Source organism: Carya illinoinensis, chromosome 9 (assembly GCF_018687715.1).
Source record: "Carya illinoinensis cultivar Pawnee chromosome 9, C.illinoinensisPawnee_v1, whole genome shotgun sequence".
Lineage (NCBI taxonomy): Eukaryota > Viridiplantae > Streptophyta > Magnoliopsida > Fagales > Juglandaceae > Carya > Carya illinoinensis.
Genome location: NC_056760.1, coordinates 1,308,029 through 1,329,231, shown reverse-complemented (window position 1 = coordinate 1,329,231; position 21,203 = coordinate 1,308,029). Strand labels below are relative to the sequence as shown.

The 21,203-nt window shown below is 34.6% G+C and overlaps 3 protein-coding genes across 6 annotated transcripts; all 3 read left to right on the top strand.

Moving 5' to 3' along the window:
• Positions 1-589: 589 nt before the first annotated feature.
• Positions 590-4,103, top strand: LOC122277246 (GDSL esterase/lipase At5g03610-like). 2 transcript variants are annotated; one of them, XM_043087184.1, is made up of 6 exons: positions 590-631; positions 750-821; positions 916-1,110; positions 1,283-1,557; positions 2,805-3,102; positions 3,623-4,103. In XM_043087184.1, the coding sequence occupies exons 2-6, from the start codon at positions 755-757 to the stop codon at positions 3,835-3,837; spliced, it is 1,050 nt and encodes a 349-aa protein (XP_042943118.1). In that variant the 5' UTR covers positions 590-631; positions 750-754; the 3' UTR covers positions 3,838-4,103. The 2 variants fall into 2 exon arrangements, with proteins under 2 accessions (XP_042943118.1, XP_042943117.1); XM_043087183.1 differs by lacking the exon at positions 590-631 and having other exon boundaries at positions 661-821.
• Positions 4,104-5,866: 1,763 nt separating this feature from the next.
• Positions 5,867-8,692, top strand: LOC122275366 (GDSL esterase/lipase At5g03610-like). Of its 3 annotated transcripts, XM_043084391.1 has the most exons (6): positions 5,868-6,192; positions 6,345-6,551; positions 6,790-6,888; positions 6,985-7,064; positions 7,838-8,135; positions 8,386-8,692. In XM_043084391.1, the coding sequence occupies exons 1-6, from the start codon at positions 6,129-6,131 to the stop codon at positions 8,592-8,594; spliced, it is 957 nt and encodes a 318-aa protein (XP_042940325.1). In that variant the 5' UTR covers positions 5,868-6,128; the 3' UTR covers positions 8,595-8,692. The 3 variants fall into 3 exon arrangements, with proteins under 3 accessions (XP_042940326.1, XP_042940325.1, XP_042940324.1); XM_043084392.1 differs by lacking the exon at positions 6,790-6,888 and having other exon boundaries at positions 5,867-6,192; XM_043084390.1 differs by having other exon boundaries at positions 5,870-6,192; positions 6,790-7,064.
• A 9,711-nt stretch (positions 8,693-18,403) lies between these two features.
• Positions 18,404-20,707, top strand: LOC122275530 (cytochrome P450 94C1-like). Its single transcript, XM_043084630.1, has one exon. The coding sequence runs from the start codon at positions 18,426-18,428 to the stop codon at positions 20,202-20,204; it is 1,779 nt and encodes a 592-aa protein (XP_042940564.1). The 5' UTR covers positions 18,404-18,425; the 3' UTR covers positions 20,205-20,707.
• Positions 20,708-21,203: the final 496 nt, after the last annotated feature.

Here is a 21,203-nt window from a genome sequence, read left to right as displayed (position 1 = left end):
AACGAGATTTTTGTCCCTCAGTCTAAACTGATTTCCTTTGAATTTTTTATTTTATTGTAATTTTTTTATTTTATTATTATATGTTTCACTAACAATATGTTATTGATAGGCCGTCAACAAAAGCGTGATATATTGACTGATCTCGAGATTAATTTTATACTGTATTTATATTCTCGTCATAAATATATAATATTATATTGTATATCGGATGATCCTTTTTGCTGTCAAAGTCTGTGTTCATATATTGACGATATCCAATTAATCTAGCCCGCCTTTAATGACAGTTCAATTAGTCATGCCATTCAAAAACTGAATGAACTTTTATAATATTCTGTCGTCTACTCCATATATATTATATATATATATTAGTAATGTTAGATATAATTTTAAGTTGTACCAATTTGGTACACTCTTTTTAAAAATAGATAGGATCTATTATTAAAAAATAATTTTTTTCATATGATGACAAATGTATTCATTTTTGTTTTTTTTTTTTTAAATGCACAAAATTTACAAATTCTAAATCTCCAAATTTCATTTCACATGATGTATTGTTGATGAGTATGCCAGAGATCGGAATGTGCATGATATAATAGTTACTTAGGCCAGCCAATTAGGACCTCGATTTAAGGTAACGAATGGGTAAAATATATATATAATGACATTAAGACTTCGATATCTCTTCCATCAATTGCATTTGCACCTGTATTTATTCGTTGCACAAGTTTTTGTTCTCTTGATGGTCTTAGCTATAATGGACGCGCAGCACAAGCTTCTCTCTTCTGTTCTCTGCTACTTCCTAGTCTTGTTCCTTCTCTCAGGTTCTATCACTTTTAAGTCTTCTCCTTTTGCATTTCGGTCAAAGATAATTACCTCTCTCTCATCTAATTTAGTTATATTGGTGATTTGTTGCAGGGCAACAAGTATCGGTGCAAGGACATTTAACTTCTGATTTTCGTCCCTCAAAGCTCTTTGTCTTCGGGGATTCATATGCAGACACAGGCAACACCAACAAATCTGAATCCGCTTGGAAACATCCGTATGGCATAACCTTTCCCGGTAAACCATACGGTCGTTTTTCCGATGGCCGTGTCCTAACTGATTACGTTGGTATGTGTCTCTTGTCTCTGTCTCTCTCTCTCTCATGATTTGACCATTTCTTTCTACCATCGATGTTACATATCACGTTGGTGTGCCTTATCCCTCTCTCACACTAATTAAGCATATATTTCTAATATATATATATTCGTGTGTTGAACCTTATATATGTATATGTGCGCAGCCAAGTTCATAGGAGTCAAGTCTCCGATTCAGTATAGATGGAGGAAATATTGGATCTCACTATTGAGATATGGAATGAACTTTGCTTATGGCGGAACGGGTGCATTTGATTCCGTCGTGTACCCTGGCCCAAACATGACCACCCAGATCGATTTCTTCCAACATCTCATAAAAAAAAAGGTGTTTACTGCTAGAGACCTGAAGTCCTCTGTGTGCCTTGTCAGTCTTGTGGGTAATGACTACACTACTTACATTGCAAGGAATGGATCTGCACAGGTGAGAATCTTTGATCAATAGATCTAGATCAGGATAAGTACTGATCATATGTGAAAATTTTGCCACTAGTTCTTAATTATCTAGCAGTAATCATCATTATTTCCCTTAAGTAGAAAGAAATTATTAATTGGGTAATAATTACTAGTTGTGGAGTTTTGGTCATTGGCTTTTCACACGATCAAGATATTTTCTTCTGAGCTTCATATTATAGGAAGCTGACTGTGCCGCCATCAGTGTGCGTTTTGAGTCCATTTCTATATGATGCTGGCCACATGATTAGAGATGGGAAAACTATTAACGTCGGTATCACACTTTTACATGTATCTAGAAATATTGGTGTATATTATCATATTTCCACAATTTAAATTCAGTGCATATAATGGCAGCCTGTCTTGCGGAAAAATTAATAATGGAAACTTCTTTAATTTTTCCTTTAAAAATAGGACCACCAATTATTTACAATTTTCATACACATGATCATGATGATTCCCCTAAAATTAAGACTATATTCGACATTATTTCTAGATAATTTATATATATATTCATTAATAGCTAGCTAGCATCGATCACTTTAGCCGTCTAAAACGAATTAAACTAGTACATGATGATAATGACTCGTGCAAATATTATAATTGGTCAATAAGTATATATTGTCGGGATCGACTATCAACAAGCGCTTAATTAAACAGAACATGAGACAAATCTTAGCTAAGAACTTGGCGTTTCAAAGATCAATTAGGAATATTGCTTTCTTCTATTTATTTATTTTTCTTTTGGATCATTCAAATTATATATATATATATATATATTTATATTTATATGTTTGTATGTTTCTACTCTGGCAGCTTATATATGCTCGTTGTATAGAGAATAGATGTCATAAGCCCTGGCCTCGTGGCTGGGTTAGGTACATGCGGGGCCCATGACACTGTGGTCTAATGCAGATCAGCCTGACTAATATTGCACGTCCAAGTATCTATAATTATATCTCAACCATATATAATATATAGCGGTCACACTTGGATCTTTAAATTCTAGTCGATCGCCACATATGATCTTCAACTTAAGATATAGATTATTCCCGGCAGACCGGCCGTCCTCATTGCAAGACGATCATGTATATAACAACCATGCATGCATCTATTATTGTAAATGTTTAGTACTCTAGCTAATATTGAGTTCCAGGATTAATTACTTATTCTTGCATGTACTGGTGTTTATATTTATCCCAAATTCATCTGTTTTAGGGTTGGAAATCATTCATTAAAGCATTGATCAACCAACTTGCTGTCAACTTGAAACGTATTCATGGCTTGGGAGTTCAAAAAATAGCTGTGACAGGTTTACAGCCCCTGGGATGTCTCCCTCCGAGAACAGCCAGTTCCACTTTTCGAAAATGCAACGCAACTGATAACTCTCTTGTGAGTTTCCACAACCTTTTGTTGCAGCAAGCAGTGGCAAAGTTGAACAACGAAACCAGTGGTCGTTCTTCTTTTGTTATTCTTGATCTTTACGATTCGTTCATGTCCGTTATGGAGAACAAAGGTACATATAACAACCCGCAGTTTTTACCCCCCCCCCCCCCCCTTTTTTTTAATGAGCAATATTAAAGGATCGAGATTTTATTGATAAATAATAATTAATATATAGGCATAACTCATGTACACATACATTAAAAAAGGGATTGACAATTACCGATTGGAAGAAATTCATGGACAAATAACGTATATATATCACAATTGACCCAGTCATGTTATCATTATTATTATTATTATTATTATTATTATTATTATTATTATAATAATAAAACCCTACTTATTATAATTTTTTAAGGACTGAGTTTTATAAAATTCAAATTCAAATTTAAAAGAAACTTTATTTACTAGTACTCTCTTAGGGGAATATCGATATATCGAAGGCCGGATGTTTCCATTATAAATTCCCTTAATTCGTCCTATATATATAAAACTTTGGTTCACTTTCAGGAATCATACAAATCGATCGACCACTTCTAATGTTATTGGATGTAATAATATATATAGAACTATATTTTAATTTTGTGCAGGAAGTATAAAGTTTGAGAACCCGCTGAAGCCATGCTGTTTTGGCATAAGCAGTGAATATTCCTGTGGGAGTGTAGATGAAAATGGGGCCAAGAAATATACAGTCTGTGAGGACCCCGAATCAGCATTCTTCTGGGATGCAGCTCATCCCACGCAGCAGGGATGGCGTGCTGTGTTTCCAGCTTTGCAAGCCTCTCTTCAAAAACTATACTACTAGTGATCGCCTACCTGCCCACGCACAAAACATGGAATGGACAAAAGTATTCATGTTGTGGTTTTATATTCGAATTTGTTTATTTTATACAATTAATTCATGATGAATTCTACGTCTTTGTTGGTTTCTCAAGCAGGAGGGGTTCTCTCATCTCCTCTGACTTGCATAGCTGCATGCTTGCAATAGCTAGCTACCATGTGGGGATATATGTACGTATATATAGCCCCACATGATGTTGTATGAATAATGCAATAAAAGATTATTTTATATATTCGGTCTATCTTGAATGTTGTACGTACGTACGTGATCTGCCGCATAATTTATAGTTCTATGTATATCTTGAATGTTATACGTGCGTCCGCCACATAATTTAATGTGCATTAAATTATATATAAATCTTCGTAGTTAATAGAGATTCTGATCTATATATATATAAAATTGAGAAATAAAATTTGTAATGATAAAATATGCAAGTGCTGTACATTCTTATAAAGAAAAATGAGTAAATATGAGATCTACAAATTTGCCTCCCACTACCTTGCTCTCGTCTGTCCCACCCCCACATGAGCGGGCCGGTTACGCTCTGCTCTACTCCACTATATATAAAAATATAAATTTTATATATTTATATAAATAAACATATTATATATAGATATAAACAATTTGTTGAAAATTTGAAATTGTATTGATGTTATTAGATTGCCTTAACCTTCTAGGCTAACATTTATATAAGAAATCAAGGTAACACAATAGTTATACTTGAGCAATGTGCATATCATTATTTATTGTATTCTAATTTTCTTGAAATAAAATAAAAATTGAAAATAAATGTAATTAGCACAAAATTCATATTTGATGTTGCTGAGAAAAGGCCGAATAAAAAACCATGCAAGGAAACCCATGCTCTTGAACGAAAAGAACCAAATTAATTGCCAAAAGATGAGGAAATGAAACATAAAAACTTTGAAAATTATCCAATTATGAAAAGCTTTTTGTTAGAGCATGGGGTTGGGGCTTCATTTGTTTTCACATATGAGATGAAATTAATTGAGTTAAAGTTGAATAAAATATTGTTAGAATATATATTTTTAATATTATTTTTATTTTGAGATAATTTGAAAAAATTGAATTAATTATTTTATGTTGTGTAGAAATTTTAAAAAATTGTAATGATTAGATGAAATTATATGAATTGAGAAGAATTGTAAAAATAAAGTAAGCTTACTATTCAATATGATAATAGTAATTTATTAAAAAAATTTAGTTTTAAACTTCTCATAATTCGAATTTCAAACTTCTCATAATTTAGATTTCAAATTTCGTGTCACCACCTTCACTTTTACATACATATGATTATAAAAAAAATGAAATAATACTATAAAATAAGAGAAATATTTTTTACAGTCGGAAAATACAGTCGGTGTGCAGTCGTAAAAAAAGTGAATTAATACGGGACCTACATGAAAAAAAAAATTATTTTTATAACTTTTTTTTATTCATGTAGGTTCCCTGAATATAAAATAATTTTTTTATAATTTTTTTTATTCATTTCATATAACCGACTGCATTTACCGACTGTATCTAACAAAGTCCATAAAATAAAGTGATAAAATAATTATATATATTCACGGTATCATTATTAACTGCATCAGTATTATAGCAGTGGGCAGCAGGTCCCGCTGCTTCGCCCTGTTCACCCTGCCCCCATGCGGGACGGGTTATCCATGCCGCAGATTATGTGGCCCACCCGCATTGGCGAGGTGGGGCACGGAGGGGGCTAATTATATATATTCATGATACGATTATTCACTGCATTTACGTACGCAACAAATTAGTACTGCGAGCACGTTTCGTCGTTTTATAAAAGTCTACCGCCACCCGTGAAAAATTACGTACACATTGTCACCCTTGTTGGGTCACATTTAGCGCCGATTGTGACCTCACATATATAAGGACGTACCCTCGTGATTATTAAACGAGCAAGTACGTACGTCTCCATCTATATACGAGTGTGAAAAATAAAAATTAACAGCGTTCCCTTGGGCTTGGGAGATAACCCATGGGTGGTACTTGTGCTTCTATTCCCTCCACCATTTGCTAAAATTAACCGTTAGTACGAACCATTTCGAATTTAAACATATCATGTAATTTGTAAAATATTTTAGCTAGACAGTTTCTAAACTCGATCTTTAAATACATATATAGAATCCCGCCCTCCAAGTTAGTTTGTGTGTGTGGGAATTAATGCCATTTTACAATCTCTAGTCTCTCTCTAATACTAATTGTTAGCTATAATGTACGTGCAAAAGCTTGATCTCTTTTCTGTTCTTTGCTGCTTCCTCTTGTCCATGCTCTCAGGTACGTGCTTCTTACACTATAGTCTATATATATTTATATTATAAATATTCTATGGATTCTTTGATCACCTTTGCCATCATGAATTGTATACCTCTTGCTGATGACGTAATTTATATGTATGAATATATATTTGTGCGACTTATTACTTTCAGGGCAGCAAGTAGTAGTGGTGCGAGGTCGTGTGCTGGTAGCTAATTCTAATTCTCATCCGTCAAAGCTCTTTGTCTTTGGGGATTCATATTCAGATACAGGCAACACCGACAAAACTCAATCCGCTTGGGAATATCCCTATGGCATCACCTTTCCTGGTAAACCGGCCGGTCGTTTCTCCAGTGGCCGTGTCCTGACAGATTTCTTCGGTATGTAACCTACTGCATGCGCATTATAACTTGATTATTTCTTTCTCCGGCCAGTTGCCACAGTGCTTCTTGAAGATTGAGCACGAAGTTATCTGTGTATATATGTACAATCAGATATTCTGGCTAGGCTAACGTGCTGTGTATATATGCATTTATACATATTGATATGACTATTAATTAATTTCACACAGTACTAAAGCATATATATTTATTTAATCGTATTCATGCATACTTGCAGCTAAGTCCATAGGACTAAAGAGGACTCCGATAACATATAGACAGAGGAATGAGACCTCATTGTTGACATATGGAATGAACTTTGCTTATGGAGGAACGGGTGTGTTTGAGACATTATTGAAATCTGGCCCAAACATGACCACCCAAATCGGTTTCTTACAAAATCTTATCAGAGACAATGTTTTTACTTCTGCAGACCTAGAGTCTTCCATGACCCTTGTTACTCTCGCTGGCAATGACTACTCTACTTACATTGTCAGGAATGGATCTGCCCAGGTAAGAATTAATGGTACAATATTCATATATATACATACGTAAATTTTAACTTGATTTGATAAATTGTATAAATCAGCGTGCATGACACGGATATGTTGAAATTTTGCTATCTGTTGGCTTATATATATATATATATATATATATGTTTATATATTTATATATAAGCAATATCATGTTAATTCTTTTTTCTTATGTGAAGAAAATTCTTGGATAATTATTAGTTGTGGGGATCGATCGGTTTATCTCATGATAAGGGAAATGTTTGATCTAATATTCCTGGGTTTGTTTTCTGCTAAATGCGGAAGTACTGATCCATAAATTAATGTACTGATAATGACTTTCGGCTCGTTTTTAAGATTGCATTTGGATATTAAAATGATTTTAAATAATTTGAGTTAATCTATAAAGAGTAGTATTTTATTGTTCTATTAAAATATATTTAAATGTAAATATATTGAAATATATGTTTAAATATATGAAATAGATTGAAATGGATTTAATTTTTTTATAAAAAAATTAAAAAAAATAATAGATCTCATCAAATTATTTTATTTGAGATAAGATTGAAGTACTGTGTCTGTTCCAAACATAGCCTTAATAAAATATTGTCAAATAAGTATAGTACTTACTGCAGGGTACGTAGGAATTGTCAGGATAGGCTTTTGTTTTTTGGTTTTGTCTTTGTTGTCCTCATATAATATTACTATATTTTAAACTTCAAGGTGAGAACTGAATTAAGTACCTTCTTGATCCAAATGTATAATTTATTTTAGGGTTGGAAGCCTTGCATTACAGCAGTGGTCAATCAACTCGCTATCAACTTGAGACGTATTCATGGCATGGGAGTTAAAAAAATAGTTGTGAATGCTTTACAGCCTTTAGGATGCGCCCCTTCAAACACAGCCAAATCCTCATTCCAACAATGCAATGAAACCGAAAACTCGCTCGTCGTTTTCCACAACCTGTTGTTGCAGCAAGCCGTGACAAAGTTAAACAGCGAAGCCAAGGATTCTAATCCTTTTGTCATTCTTGATCTTTATGACTCCTTCCTCTCAGTAATCAAGAACAAAGGTACGTACGTCGATCGTTAATTATTAGCCATTACGGCATATAAATGAATATATGTATATATTTTTTGATTAATTGGGCCTTGTCCTAATTAAGTCTAACAATATTGTACACCAGCCCATGAATGGACATTCCGAATACTTTTCAATCAGTTTGGTTCGCTTTAAAGAATCGAACATTTTCCTTGCAGTCTTGATCTACTAATAGATCAGCGATATATAATATATGTATCTCTTCATGATCTCGTGTGCAGGAGGTACACACTTTGAGAACCCACTGAAGCCATGTTGTTTTGGTATAAGCAGCAAATACAACTGTGGGAGTGTAGATGAAAATGGGGCCAAGAAATACACAGTTTGTGAGGACCCAGAATCAGCATTCTTCTGGGACGGGGTTCATCCTACGCAGGCAGGATGGACTGCGGTGTATTCTGTTTTGAGATCCACTGATCTCCAACATTAACTTCACTAGATTCACCAAAAAGAAGGGAGGAAAATCATGTTGTACGCGGTAATATTATTGTTCGTATTATTTTATATAATTCCTAGCTATTTTCTGTCGTCCGGCGTGCCGTCTTTGTTGTATTGTATAGCTGGCCGCAGGATTCTCTGTCTTCTGGGTTTGCCCTGCTCTTCTACAGGAGGTGATGCTCGGAGTCCATGCCACTATCTAATATATATCATGAGTTATTCTCTATATAAACTCGTAATATTTATATAAAATAATAAGGAAAAATCTATTTGTCATCCTCACACTTCACACACCACACTTATTTTAATTTTTTTTTTATTTTTTTTATAATAAATATGTAGTGTGTGGATGATAAATAAAATAATTTAATTAGTTTAATAAGAATAAAAAAAATAAAAAATAAAAAAAAATAAAAAATAATATTTTAATATATAAAGTGTGTGGTGTAGGATGATGTATAGCATTTCTCAAATAATAATTAATAACTTTTATATAAATTAATAGTACAGATCTAAATTGATATAGAATATCAGTTACTCTCTCTAAAATTATTCAGAATAATATCAATTATTTTCTTTTAAATCATATATTTATACTTATTCTTATATTATTACCAAAAATTTGGTTTTCAATGATGCATATCCAGATTGGTATGAGATATCAGTTACATTTTTTAAAATCATTCAGAATAATATCAGTTATTTTCTTTTAAATCATATATTTATGTTCATTATTGCATTGTTAGTAAATATTTAGTTTCAAGTTTAGAAATGATTCTGAGTTTGATTTTGACCAAATTTTTAGTAAAATTCTTGTTTATTTATATATTAATTTTTCATACAATAATTTAGATTTTTTCAAAAATAGAAAAATCTTCATAATTTCAAATTTTGCATCTATTTAAATTTGGCTTGTAGGCTTTATAAAATAATTTTAAATTTTACTATTAATCAATATTATTCATAGTTTTCTCTGTGTTTTGGGCAAATATCTTGTCTTCTCCCTATGAATTATTTATTGAAACTAGCATGCAGAATAATCCGTATTCTGTCTGGATTAATAAATGTGATTAAAAATAAATTTATTCATAAATCATATGTAATAAAGCTAGGTTCTTCCACGTTGTACATGATTCACCACATTACTTAATGTGGGTACTATAAGAGGCCGTTCTTTTATTATATGGTTCGCTGTAGAGTATAACTGAAAATTAAGGAGTGATGAACAACGTATCTAACTTCAAACTCCTCGATCGAGTTCAAGAAATAAATTAAAAAATTGGAGATCCGTTTTTCATAAAAACGTGATCTTGAGAGATTGGTCGTACATTTGACCCTTTTTTCTATATCGTGACCTTAATGTTTATATGGAGACAAGGCTTTCATGAATGGGCTTGACCATAATAGATGGTTTCAAACTTTGTGGGCTTCCAAACTGGCCGATCGTGTAATCAGGTTTTCATGAATGGGCTTACTCATAAAAGTTTTGTATGTGAAGTTTACTAATTAATTAAGGGGAGCAATATACTTGATATTTTAGGTCTCACTTTTTGCAGTGTTTTAATTTAATAGTGACGAACTTCACTTCGGGATCATGCTCGCATTAATTCAATCATACATCTATGTTTCCAGTCCCTAAATTGACTATGTACAGCACCTCTGCCAAAGAAACACCATTTATATATATATATATATATATATATAATATATCCATCGAACTATACCCTAGCTAATTAATTAATACAATGCTATCTGGACATGATGATCAGCCATCCCAAATATTTCTCTTCCCAACGTTTTTTTTTTCTTTTTTGTCTAGATATATAGTGCTCCATTATTAATCATACTTTTTCTGGTGGCAGTACTGCTTTTAGGAATTAATGTCACGTTGAAATGATCACATTCTAATTATTGATAACTTATAACTGACTAATTTGCAAACAAAAACAAAAGAAAATTATGAGAGAGAGAGTTGAGAGTCCAGATCAGATGACTTATCTTTAACAATCCACCTAGCTACAATTAATTAGAGCCATAGGTACGAGATATATTTGCACTGGGCGCAAAATTAAGCAGTTAACATCAAATGTGGCCGACACATTGTATGGCTGTGCATGCAATGCTACTTACACGGTTACACCACGCTCGGTTTATATATATATATATAAGGATCTCTTCTTCATGATCACCTTACATTCTTTCAACATTAATCGAGCAGCCGGCGACTAAAAGTCTAAAACAGAAAACCAATGCTTATGGGTATTTATATAAATGATTAGAAACTTTGTCGACCCAATATGTGTGTGTGTGTGTGGCGCGCATGATTTTACATCTATATATAAAGATAGGCGGCCAGCCAATAGGTTGTGTTGATAGTTAATGGAGAGTGGCCTGATGAGATATCTCTATATATTTATTATCCAATTAATTTGGAATTTTGGAGTCCATTAATGGTAGGTACGTACGTAGCATGCAGCTTTCTTGTGGTGCCTGAGACCTTCAACTTTGAATACAAAATCTTAGTCCACTTTTGCGTATGTTTGAAAGGCCAATATCGTGCATGATCTTCGATCGGTGCCCCATACCTTATAATTCGTGTCTGCCACAAACTCAGTTAGTTACAGAAAAACCTAATTTAATACGAACTCTAGCTTATAAAGAATGAAGGTGGAAATCCACAATGCATACGATCGAGGTGCCGTAGTACGATTATAACCACGTGTAATGTATTAATAATTAGTTAATGTAACGTCATACATTATTAGAATTAACAACATTTATTTTGAAAGATCGAAAAGGCCGCTAATTAAATAAATTCAGGAAGAGCTACCGAATAGTAGTACGTAAAGAGACGAGAAAGAAGCTCTAGACGACCCCGAGTAAATTATTAGCTAGGGTCATTGATTAATTAGGAAATAGTTAAAAAGAGAAAACCTCCAAATCAATGGAGGGTCCTCCTCCTCTTCCTTTTTCATTCTCTCTCTCATTCGCCCCTTTCTCCGTCCATCTTTTACTTTCTTTCTTTTTTTATCTTTTTCTTTCTCTTTTTCTCTTTCTTTCCCCCTCTTCATCCCTCCTTCCCTCCTATTCTCCCTCCCACCATCCCTCCTCTTCTCCCTTTCCTTTACTCATTTCTCTTCTTTTCTTAATTTATTTTGTTTCATTGGCTGAAAAAGCATATTTACAATCTTTCAATTCACCAAAAGCTTTCTAGGTCGATCGTTGAAAAGATAGTGCCAGATCACCGTATCACCCCTTCTGACTGCTTCTCCCACTATCAAATCGTTCATATCTGACTTTATGGCTGATTTTGAAGTCTAGTGAAGTAAATCTAAATTATAATTCTTCACTTTCATATTTATCTTTCTGTTTTATTGTTCTTTCCTTTTGTCTAGTTAAAAAAATAAAAATAAAAAAAAAGGAAAAAAAAAAAGAAGAAAAAGATCATCTTTTAGACATTTTGTCTGTAGATTTTAAAGAAAAAAATTAAAAAAAGCCCCCAAGTAATAGATCATGAACAAGTCTGATTTTACGTAGAAAATGCTTATATTTAAAAATGCCGTGTGGGAAATTTTATCTGAAAATGTAAAATTGCTATTATTGCTTGCATAATTAAACAACAATCCTAAAAATATATTTTTCTAATTTAAAAGGAAACAAAATAAATATTTTCAAATCAAAGTTAGCAGGAATTTTTCTTAATCATCAAAGCAATATTCGGAGGCCCGAAAAGTTTTTACATGCATTTAAATAACGTGAAATACGTTCACTAAATTTCTAGAGAATATTATAAATATTTTATTGATATTTTTAGTTGTGAAGTGTGTAAATGTTGTACAATTATTTTAAAAAAATAAATAGAAAATTTATATAAAAAAATGAATCTTTTAATAATAAAACCTATTATTCTTGTTAAAAAATTATGTAATATTTATTTACTCAACAACTATATATATATCTAACATTGAAAAATTACACTAATTTGTTGCTCGAATGTGACTGTTTATCAAAAAAATCTTATTTAATGATTAGAGAAGTAATTTTTAATGTATTACAGTATTTTTTTTATTTTTTAAAAATATTTAAATATATTAAAAAAATATAAAAATAAAAAGAATCAAAAATAAGAATCTGATAGGTAAGGAAGAGAGGAGTAGCACCGCTCATTTAACATTACATACGCGGGATTAAGATTAAAAGTATCGAAATTATTTTTGTAATCGTAATTGTGTAAGTACTGCATAATTTTTTTAAAAATAATAAATTAATACGAAATTTATATAAAAAAAATTAATTTTTTTAATCGTAACCTTAACTCTTTTTCAATTATGCGATGTTTATATATTTTATAACTGTATATAATATTACTCTTAAAAATAAGATAATGACAGCAAAAGTCACATCGGTGTGTGGTTCCCCAAGCAAAATTGACTTTACGTTTTTGTCATTTTCATTCAGTACCTGTAAAATGAAAAAACAAAAGGAAAATGCTATACCCACCGCTCGTGCATCCCGCTCCCAGTCCCCGCTTGATGTGGCATGCCACGTTGTACGCCTTTAGAAATTAAAAAATAAAACCTTCATTATTTTGGCATCAAGACTTCAAAGAAACCCATTTCGTCTTCAAGTCCCCATCCATCCCACCAAAGAGAAACCAATTCGAGAACCCATTCCGTCGCCTCCCCTTCAAGCCTCAATCCCAGTTCAAGAAGAAACCCACCCTTCCGTCGCCACCCTTTCAAGCCTCCATCCATCCCACGACCAAAGAGACCCATTTCGCGAAGAAACCCACCCTCCCCGTCGACTCCCCTTCAAGCCTCCATCCATCCCACGGCCAAACCAAGATCATTGAAGCCTTCTGAGAGAACAAAACGAAACTTGCCTCCATCCCAAGGCCAAACCCCACCGAAGCCTCTCACTACTGAAAAAGCTTCCGTCGACTCACCGTTGTCACGCCGAAAGGGGTAAGGACATTCTATTTGGAACTCAAATAGAATGTTTGTGATCTAATCTTAAGCTCAAAAAGTGTTGAAGAACTCTAGTTTAAGGCATCATCAGCTATACATGATAAACCCAGGCCAGATGCCACTTGCTACTATTTAATGTCTGGTTCAGAATCTTCAAAACTAGATTACTATTGGAATCATCATGTTGGTTTTACTTTTGCAAACGTGTAGGCTAAACATGATAATATTTTATAATATTGAAAAATATGTATTCTGAATCCAGGCTTGATGAAATTTCAAGGAGCCAGGAAAAACCAACATTATGAATTTTGAAAAATTAAACAAGCTATCAAAAATCAATTCAAATGCAATCAAGATTAAGCTAATAACAAGGTCATCCAAAAAACCCAACATGATGCCATCTATACAACAAAACAAAACCAAAAACACCCAACATGATGCCATCTAAACAGCAAAACAAATCCAAAAAAAACCCAACATGAGACAAAGGATAGCTGGAAGACGGCCCCGGTGCTAGACCTGTTCGACGAAGGAGGCGATGGAAATAAACGGAGGGGCAACAAGCTGTTGAGGTTGGGACTCGGATTTCTTTTATTTTTCTGCAACGAAAATGAGGGGCTGTCAAGGGCAAAATGGGTTTCTTTGCCGCATGGACTCGATACCAGTACCGGACCTGTCCGACTGAGGAGGCGACCCAAAAAACAGAGCAACGACAAGCTTTTCTTTTTGTTGGGGATGTATTTTATTTTTTATCTCATTCTCTTTTTGTTTTTAATAATATAATTAAATAAACACCTAGCTGCCATGTGGCATGCCACATCAAGCGGGGATGGAGAGCGGGATGAACAAGCGGGGGCTGTAGAACTACCCAAAACAAAAACAATGGATGGTTACCATCCATATATAGCTGGGATTTTAATAAGAGACGTCTTGTTCATCTTGTCTATTTACTTTATATAGATATGCACGGAATGACCAGAGCCACGAACTACTTGATGCAGGACAATTAATTAACGGAAAAATAAAAATAAAAATTGGAGGAACTGAAGAAGGGAGAAGAAGCTGGGAAGAAACAAGAGAATGAAGCAAGAAGGAAATAATTAATGGAGGACTGAGTTTATATTTATCCAATTGAAGAGAAAGTGGAAAATATCATTTTTCTCAATTTCAAAGTTGCATTAATGAATTAAAACATGCCTCATTGATGCTGTATCATTCTTACCTGTCTAAACTAAATAATTAATTAGTTTCTCGATTTGTTTATATAAATAAAATGGGATATATGAAATAAAAATTAAAAAAATATTATTAAAAGTTATCTACCAACAAAGACTAATCATTCCGGGTGGATTTTTACCCAACTTTCTTTCGGGTGATGTATTTGAATTTTGAAGTTTCATGCATATATACGTAGACTGTAGACATGCAACCACAAACGCAGACGTACACTGAGCGTAGTTGCTGACCTGCTAAAACGTGTAAAGTAACCAATCAAACCATAGCCATGCTGTACGTTGGCAGGAGTTATGAATTCAGCAACACAAAAACACAATACACGTGGATTTTATGAAAAGACGCAAACGCACCATTGATCTCTGGATTAACCTCTTCCACAAAATGGAAAGTACTAACAGGCCAGGTGGCTTTATAGCTGCCCTCGCCTGTCGAGTCCGTAGGTCCATTTAGACACGAGCTATATAGCTAATAGCAGTGCCATGAGATGTATGACTTATCCAAACTGCAGCGAGCAATGAGATATTTACTATAATTACATTTTAGAGCATAAATTTACAACGCCATGCTATTTTCTCATCAAATTTTATTCATCTATTGATCAGCTTTCTTTACATATAAATGAGTCTTATTTTATAGAGGTTCAACCTCTTGAATAGTTGGATATAGACATGAATCTGATTAATTTGGATTTGTTTCGTCCCCTTTTTTAAGTACTCTATTTTATGTCGTCCACTTTTTTAAGTACTCGATTTTATGGCCAATTTATTTTTATTTGTTTGTGTAATATATATCCAATAGTCTAATTATGGTCCCTGTGGATTCCAATATAGTTAACGTTATGTTTCATATTTTTTTGAATAAGCTTTAGTGTTTCGCAATTTTGATTTTTCATTTACATCTTTAGAGAAGATACAAAGAGTTGGTGGCCTTAATCTCTGATGGTTAAGTCAGTATCTTTTTAATAATTCATGCTAGAGTATAGAGAAATTATAAAGAATTTTTCATATTTAGACATCAGCTTTTATATTAGATTTATCGAAAGAATCGCCCATGGCAGGAGTATATGAACTAGTATAAACACTCAAGCTCATTTCCTAGCCGTTCAAAATTAACTTCATCATCAGTATAATTTGATTGAATGAATATTGGCTCCGACTGTACCGTGAGGCAGATATATTCCATATATTCATCGATCACGGCCATATTCATAAGATTCTCATTAAAAGGGATACTTCCTACAACAATCATTAAGAAAATTTTAAATTCAGAAAGATCAGAATTCATTAAAATAATAGAGTTTCTATATATATATATATGGGGTGTACTGTACGAGCACAGAGGGTCGGGCGTATATACAGAGGTGTTGCGGTGGAGTTATGCACGCGTGTACGGCTATCTGAAGTCTTCAAATATTAAACCGAACAACATGCAATTTAGTCACCAAAAGAAGTATACGTCAATCATACATATATATACACGTGTACACATGATGATGTTGACTTATCAGGTACAAAACAAAAGGTGCCGATAGACCACCCACATAGTTGGCTAATGATCAAGCCAACTAATCATGGATCGATTGAGTAAACATACGTGAATTTCACTTTGTTCAATTGTTAAATTGAGTACGTTAATTTAGGGCGCATTTGGTTGCAACTCTTGCGTGCATTTGATGATCAGATTCGTCTAGGGGCCCCCGTTTCCTCGTTTTGCTATACATCCACGTGTTCTACGGCCGTTGGTGGAGTTAGTCTGTTTACTCATGAATCATAATACAACTTGCTTTAAATTAGCGATCCAACAGTACATGCAAATCACTCATGTTCTGTGTCCTTTTTTGTTTATGATTATCAGTACATGAAGACAAGCATGAAGCTAGCAGAAAGAGAGATGTCACGATTTTCCTAATTTAGGACTCTCCAGAAATAGTAGTTCTTCAAAATTATATATATATGCGGAATTAGTATAGATCATCGGAGTTAATCAGGTGTAAGAATTTTGCTAGAAAAAAATGATCACGTGTATTGTTGTACTAATAGCCTTCATGTGAACGTTTCGATCGGTCATAAAGTGATGAGAAGCAAGATTTCCGAGACATTAATTACCATGCTCGACGATGCACCCGAATGCATTGATCGAATTCATTCAGTATTAGTACTCTTCGATCCGGTTCCCATACCATACGCACGGTTAAATATCCCTAATGATGCAACTTATATTTCTAATAGAAAGATAACATTTGTAGTCGTTGTACAAGTATTACGTAATTATTTTTAAAAAAATAAATAACTATTAAATTTATATAAAATAATAATAATTTTTTAATAGTTAATTCCACATTTTTTTTTTAATTTAATTGATTTTTGCTACCTATAATCTAGCTTTCTTTTTTGCAACTTGAAATTAAGAGATATAGTCGAAAAGATAATCAACTTTGTTGATCAATCATGTCTCTAGACAGCGGGGGACATGCAATATTGGAATGCTGAGTACACACCTGTATGTGGCCCTGCGATTCATGATGCATCAGATCTGTTAGAGACGTGACGATAATCAAAGTGCACTATCATTTCGTTTGTTAAATCATGGCCCGGCCCCTTGTTTCTCAAAAAGCCGAGTACTTGATAATATCGCGTACAGTACCATGAGTTCATACGTATGGCTACCGCCGTCACAAAAGCTGCTATATGTCGCACAATATTAATTTGTTTTTCTTGATTTACGCGGGATAAGATCATCCTGATATTTGTTTTTCGCATTAGATATCAAGACGCGCTGTGTAATCACTAGAATAATTTTTAAACTGGATTGCTGAGAGATGTACTCTATAAAATTAGAAGACCATAATTATCATGAAGTTGTGGCAAAACTCAGCGGCGCGTCATGTTCTACTTAAGTACTACCGGCTCATAATTACTGAATTATTCGACTAATGTGGCCGGGTGGTGGCCGAGCTAGCTAGCGGGACGTCAATATTGTTCCCAGGCAAGGGGTGAGTGGGCGACATGCATGCAACATAAAGTCACGCATATCTAAGCGCAAAAGATGATCAGTCCCTAATAAGCAAAAAATAGACAAAACAAGGAAAAACCATTTGAAGGCCGGCGGGTAAGAGGAGAAGGAGCTAGCTGATAGAAGTGAAGATCATATACATGATGAACTGATTATTTTCGTGACTATTTGCCATCCTTTCGCAATGTCTTAAAAGAGAGTTTTATCTTCTTTTTATTTCCTCCTTAATTCAAAGCATGAGGTCTGTTTTTTCTTTCCCAACTATTTTATCAAATAACGAATTTATTTATATATGTCGTGTGTACGTGTGATTTCCAACTACTAGCCAGTACTTCCGTATATGAATATAAATATGTATATATATATACTATTAATTTGGAGAACTAATAAAAATATACCTTTGCAAATACTTTACTTAATAGTTAGGATGTATAAATGCATGAATGGTTCACCATATCTTACAAAAGCTTGAGAAAATATTGGGTCATGTCGATTGGTATATCTGCCCCCGAATTTTATTAATAAAGAAGAGAAAAGCTGGTACGATAAGAACCAAAGCACGTGGGTCAATCCTCACAACTTACATCTATATTATGACGCACTAGAAGATGCCTATAGTAATTGACTTTGCTATTTTTCGCACGAGTTCTAAATGTTTCTATATTTGTTCCCTTTTTATAATTAGTTTCTATAATTTTACTTTTCAGTGCAAACGGAGAATACCACTTCACTCAATCACTGTTGTAACAAATATTATACTAAAGCATCCAATATATAATTCCTCCCGTCGCTCCTTTGTCTCCCTTGATATAATTTCTTCTTCTTCTTCTTCTTCTTCTTCGTCTTCTTCTTCTTCTCTCTCTCTACCCTTTTTTTATGCTTATCCATCAATGGAGCTTGAAGGTTCCTGGTTCTTGCAGTTTCTCCACCCTTGCTTTTGCTTCCTTGCATTATTTTTTCTAATATTTTTTTTCTTGCACTGCCTGGTTACACTCAAGCCTTGGTGCAACTGTGAAATTTGTCATAGTTTTCTCACGTCGAGTTGGTCCAAACAATTCGATAATCTTTGTGATTGGTATGCCCATCTTCTGAAAACCTCTCCGAGTGGAACCATCCACATACATGTTCTTGGAAACACGATCACCGCCAACCCCGATAACGTCGAGTACATGCTCAAAACAAGATTTGATAATTACCCAAAAGGCAAACCCTTCTCCATGATCTTGGGCGATTTTCTGGGCCGAGGTATATTCAACGTGGACGGGGACCTATGGAAGTTCCAGAGAAAGATGGGGAATCTAGAGTTCAACAAGTACTCCATGATATCGTATGCGTTCGAGATAGTCAATTGCGAGATTAAAAGTCGACTTGTCCCGCTTTTATCCTCTACTGCAGGCAAAGAAGATGGAGTTTTGGATTTACAAGACGTGTTTCGAAGATTTTCGTTCGATAGCATATGCCGATTCTCGTTTGGGTTGGACCCCATGTGCCTGGAGTCGTCACTTCCTATGTCCGAATTCGCTGTTTCCTTTGACCTAGCTTCAAAATTGTCAGCCGAGAGAGCCATGACTGCTTCCCCGCTGGTGTGGAAGATCAAACGGATGCTCAATATAGGTAGCGAGAAGAAACTGAGAGAAGCTATTAGTACGATAAACATTTTGGCTCAAGAAGTCATAAGACAGAAGCGCAAAATGGGATTTACCACTCATAAAGATCTCTTGTCTCGGTTCATGGGCACTGTAATTGATGAAACATATTTGAGAGACATCGTTATATGCTTCCTCTTAGCTGGTCGTGACACCATTGCATCAGCCTTAACTAGCTTCTTCTGGCTATTGGCAAACCATCCGGACGTGGGGTCAGCAATCCGGCTGGAGGCAGACCGAGTCATCGGAGCAAACCAGGAGCTCTCAAGCTTCGAACAGCTCCGAGAGCTCCATTATTTACAAGCTGCAGTGCATGAGAGTATGAGACTCTATCCTCCTATACAATTCGATTCGAAGTTTTGTCAAGAGGACGATGTCCTTCCTGATGGGATCTTTGTGAGGAGAGGCACTAGGGTTACTTACCATCCCTATGCAATGGGTCGGATCGAAGAAATTTGGGGCCCAGATTGCCTAGAATTTAAGCCAGGAAGGTGGTTGAAAGATGGCGTATTCTTCCCAGCAAACCCTTTTAAGTACCCAGTTTTCCAAGCTGGGCCTAGGGTCTGTTTGGGCAAAGAAATAGCTTTAGTGGAGCTAAAATGTCTGTCTCTTTCATTGCTTAGACGATTCCACATCGAATTGAAGACACCGAGCCGCACGCCCTTGTTCTCCCCGGGGCTCACCGCTTCCTTTAGAGGCGGACTACCGGTCTTGGTGCGGGAAAGAGAGACAACTTTATAATTCACATCTCCCCGTGTATCTGTAAGAAGTTATATTCCTGATCATGATCATGTGATTGAAAACATTTGTTGTGATGCATTATTAATTTACTGTGATGTCTAGCCGTGCCCCAATGAAAGGAAATTGCAGTTCGTACTGATTTAGAGGAATGTGACGTGGGATCTGATGGCCTACATGATGAGCCATCACATACCTGAAATCTGTCTGGTTGGTGTCGGTGGGATTTTTTCTTTCTTGGTGTACGGTATGATTATGCAGATGGTGTTTTTTGACTGTGCAGCTGGACGTTCCTTCGTGGAATCCTACGCTCTGCCAGTTTAGTGCACTTCATTGTAAGCCCCAAAATTGTGGTTATTTGTGCAAGGTTGTCAGCAATATTATGAATATGTATGAACTAGCTTGTGACTACTTCTGTGACTTGGATATGACTGTATATGCATGCTCTCTTTGGAGCTCATGTATTCTTGGGTTATATATACTGCAATTCCCAATGCATGACTGATCAAAACCCTAACGAAGTGTATGCTTGCAAGCATATATACAGAGCTTATAAATTACTTCTAGGCTTTAAATGTTTTATGTAAAGTTTCATCCTCCCGGCCACTAAGAGAACATGAGCTGACCGGTGTAGTTAGTTTAGACTGCAGCTGATTCGAAGCACTTATAAATTACCTAATGCCTACATTTACACACGTCTTGCTGAATTTAATCGACCGACGGTTCATTTCTTTCGAAACTGTAAAAATGATGGGTAGCTAAACTAAGAAATTATTTGGTTGGCCTAAGGTGGTATAATACGCGCGCGCGTACTACTTAATACAATCAGGTTCCAAGCTATTGGCCGGATTATATTAGGTTACAATCAGTTCCCAGCGCCATTAATGGCCGCCAATAACTCTTACAATCGCCGGAATTGCTCTTTCTCAGCAATTTCTAATGTTCTAAAAGTTAATCACATTTTTTTATTTACTTTTAAATAAAACCAGCCAAAGTAAAAAA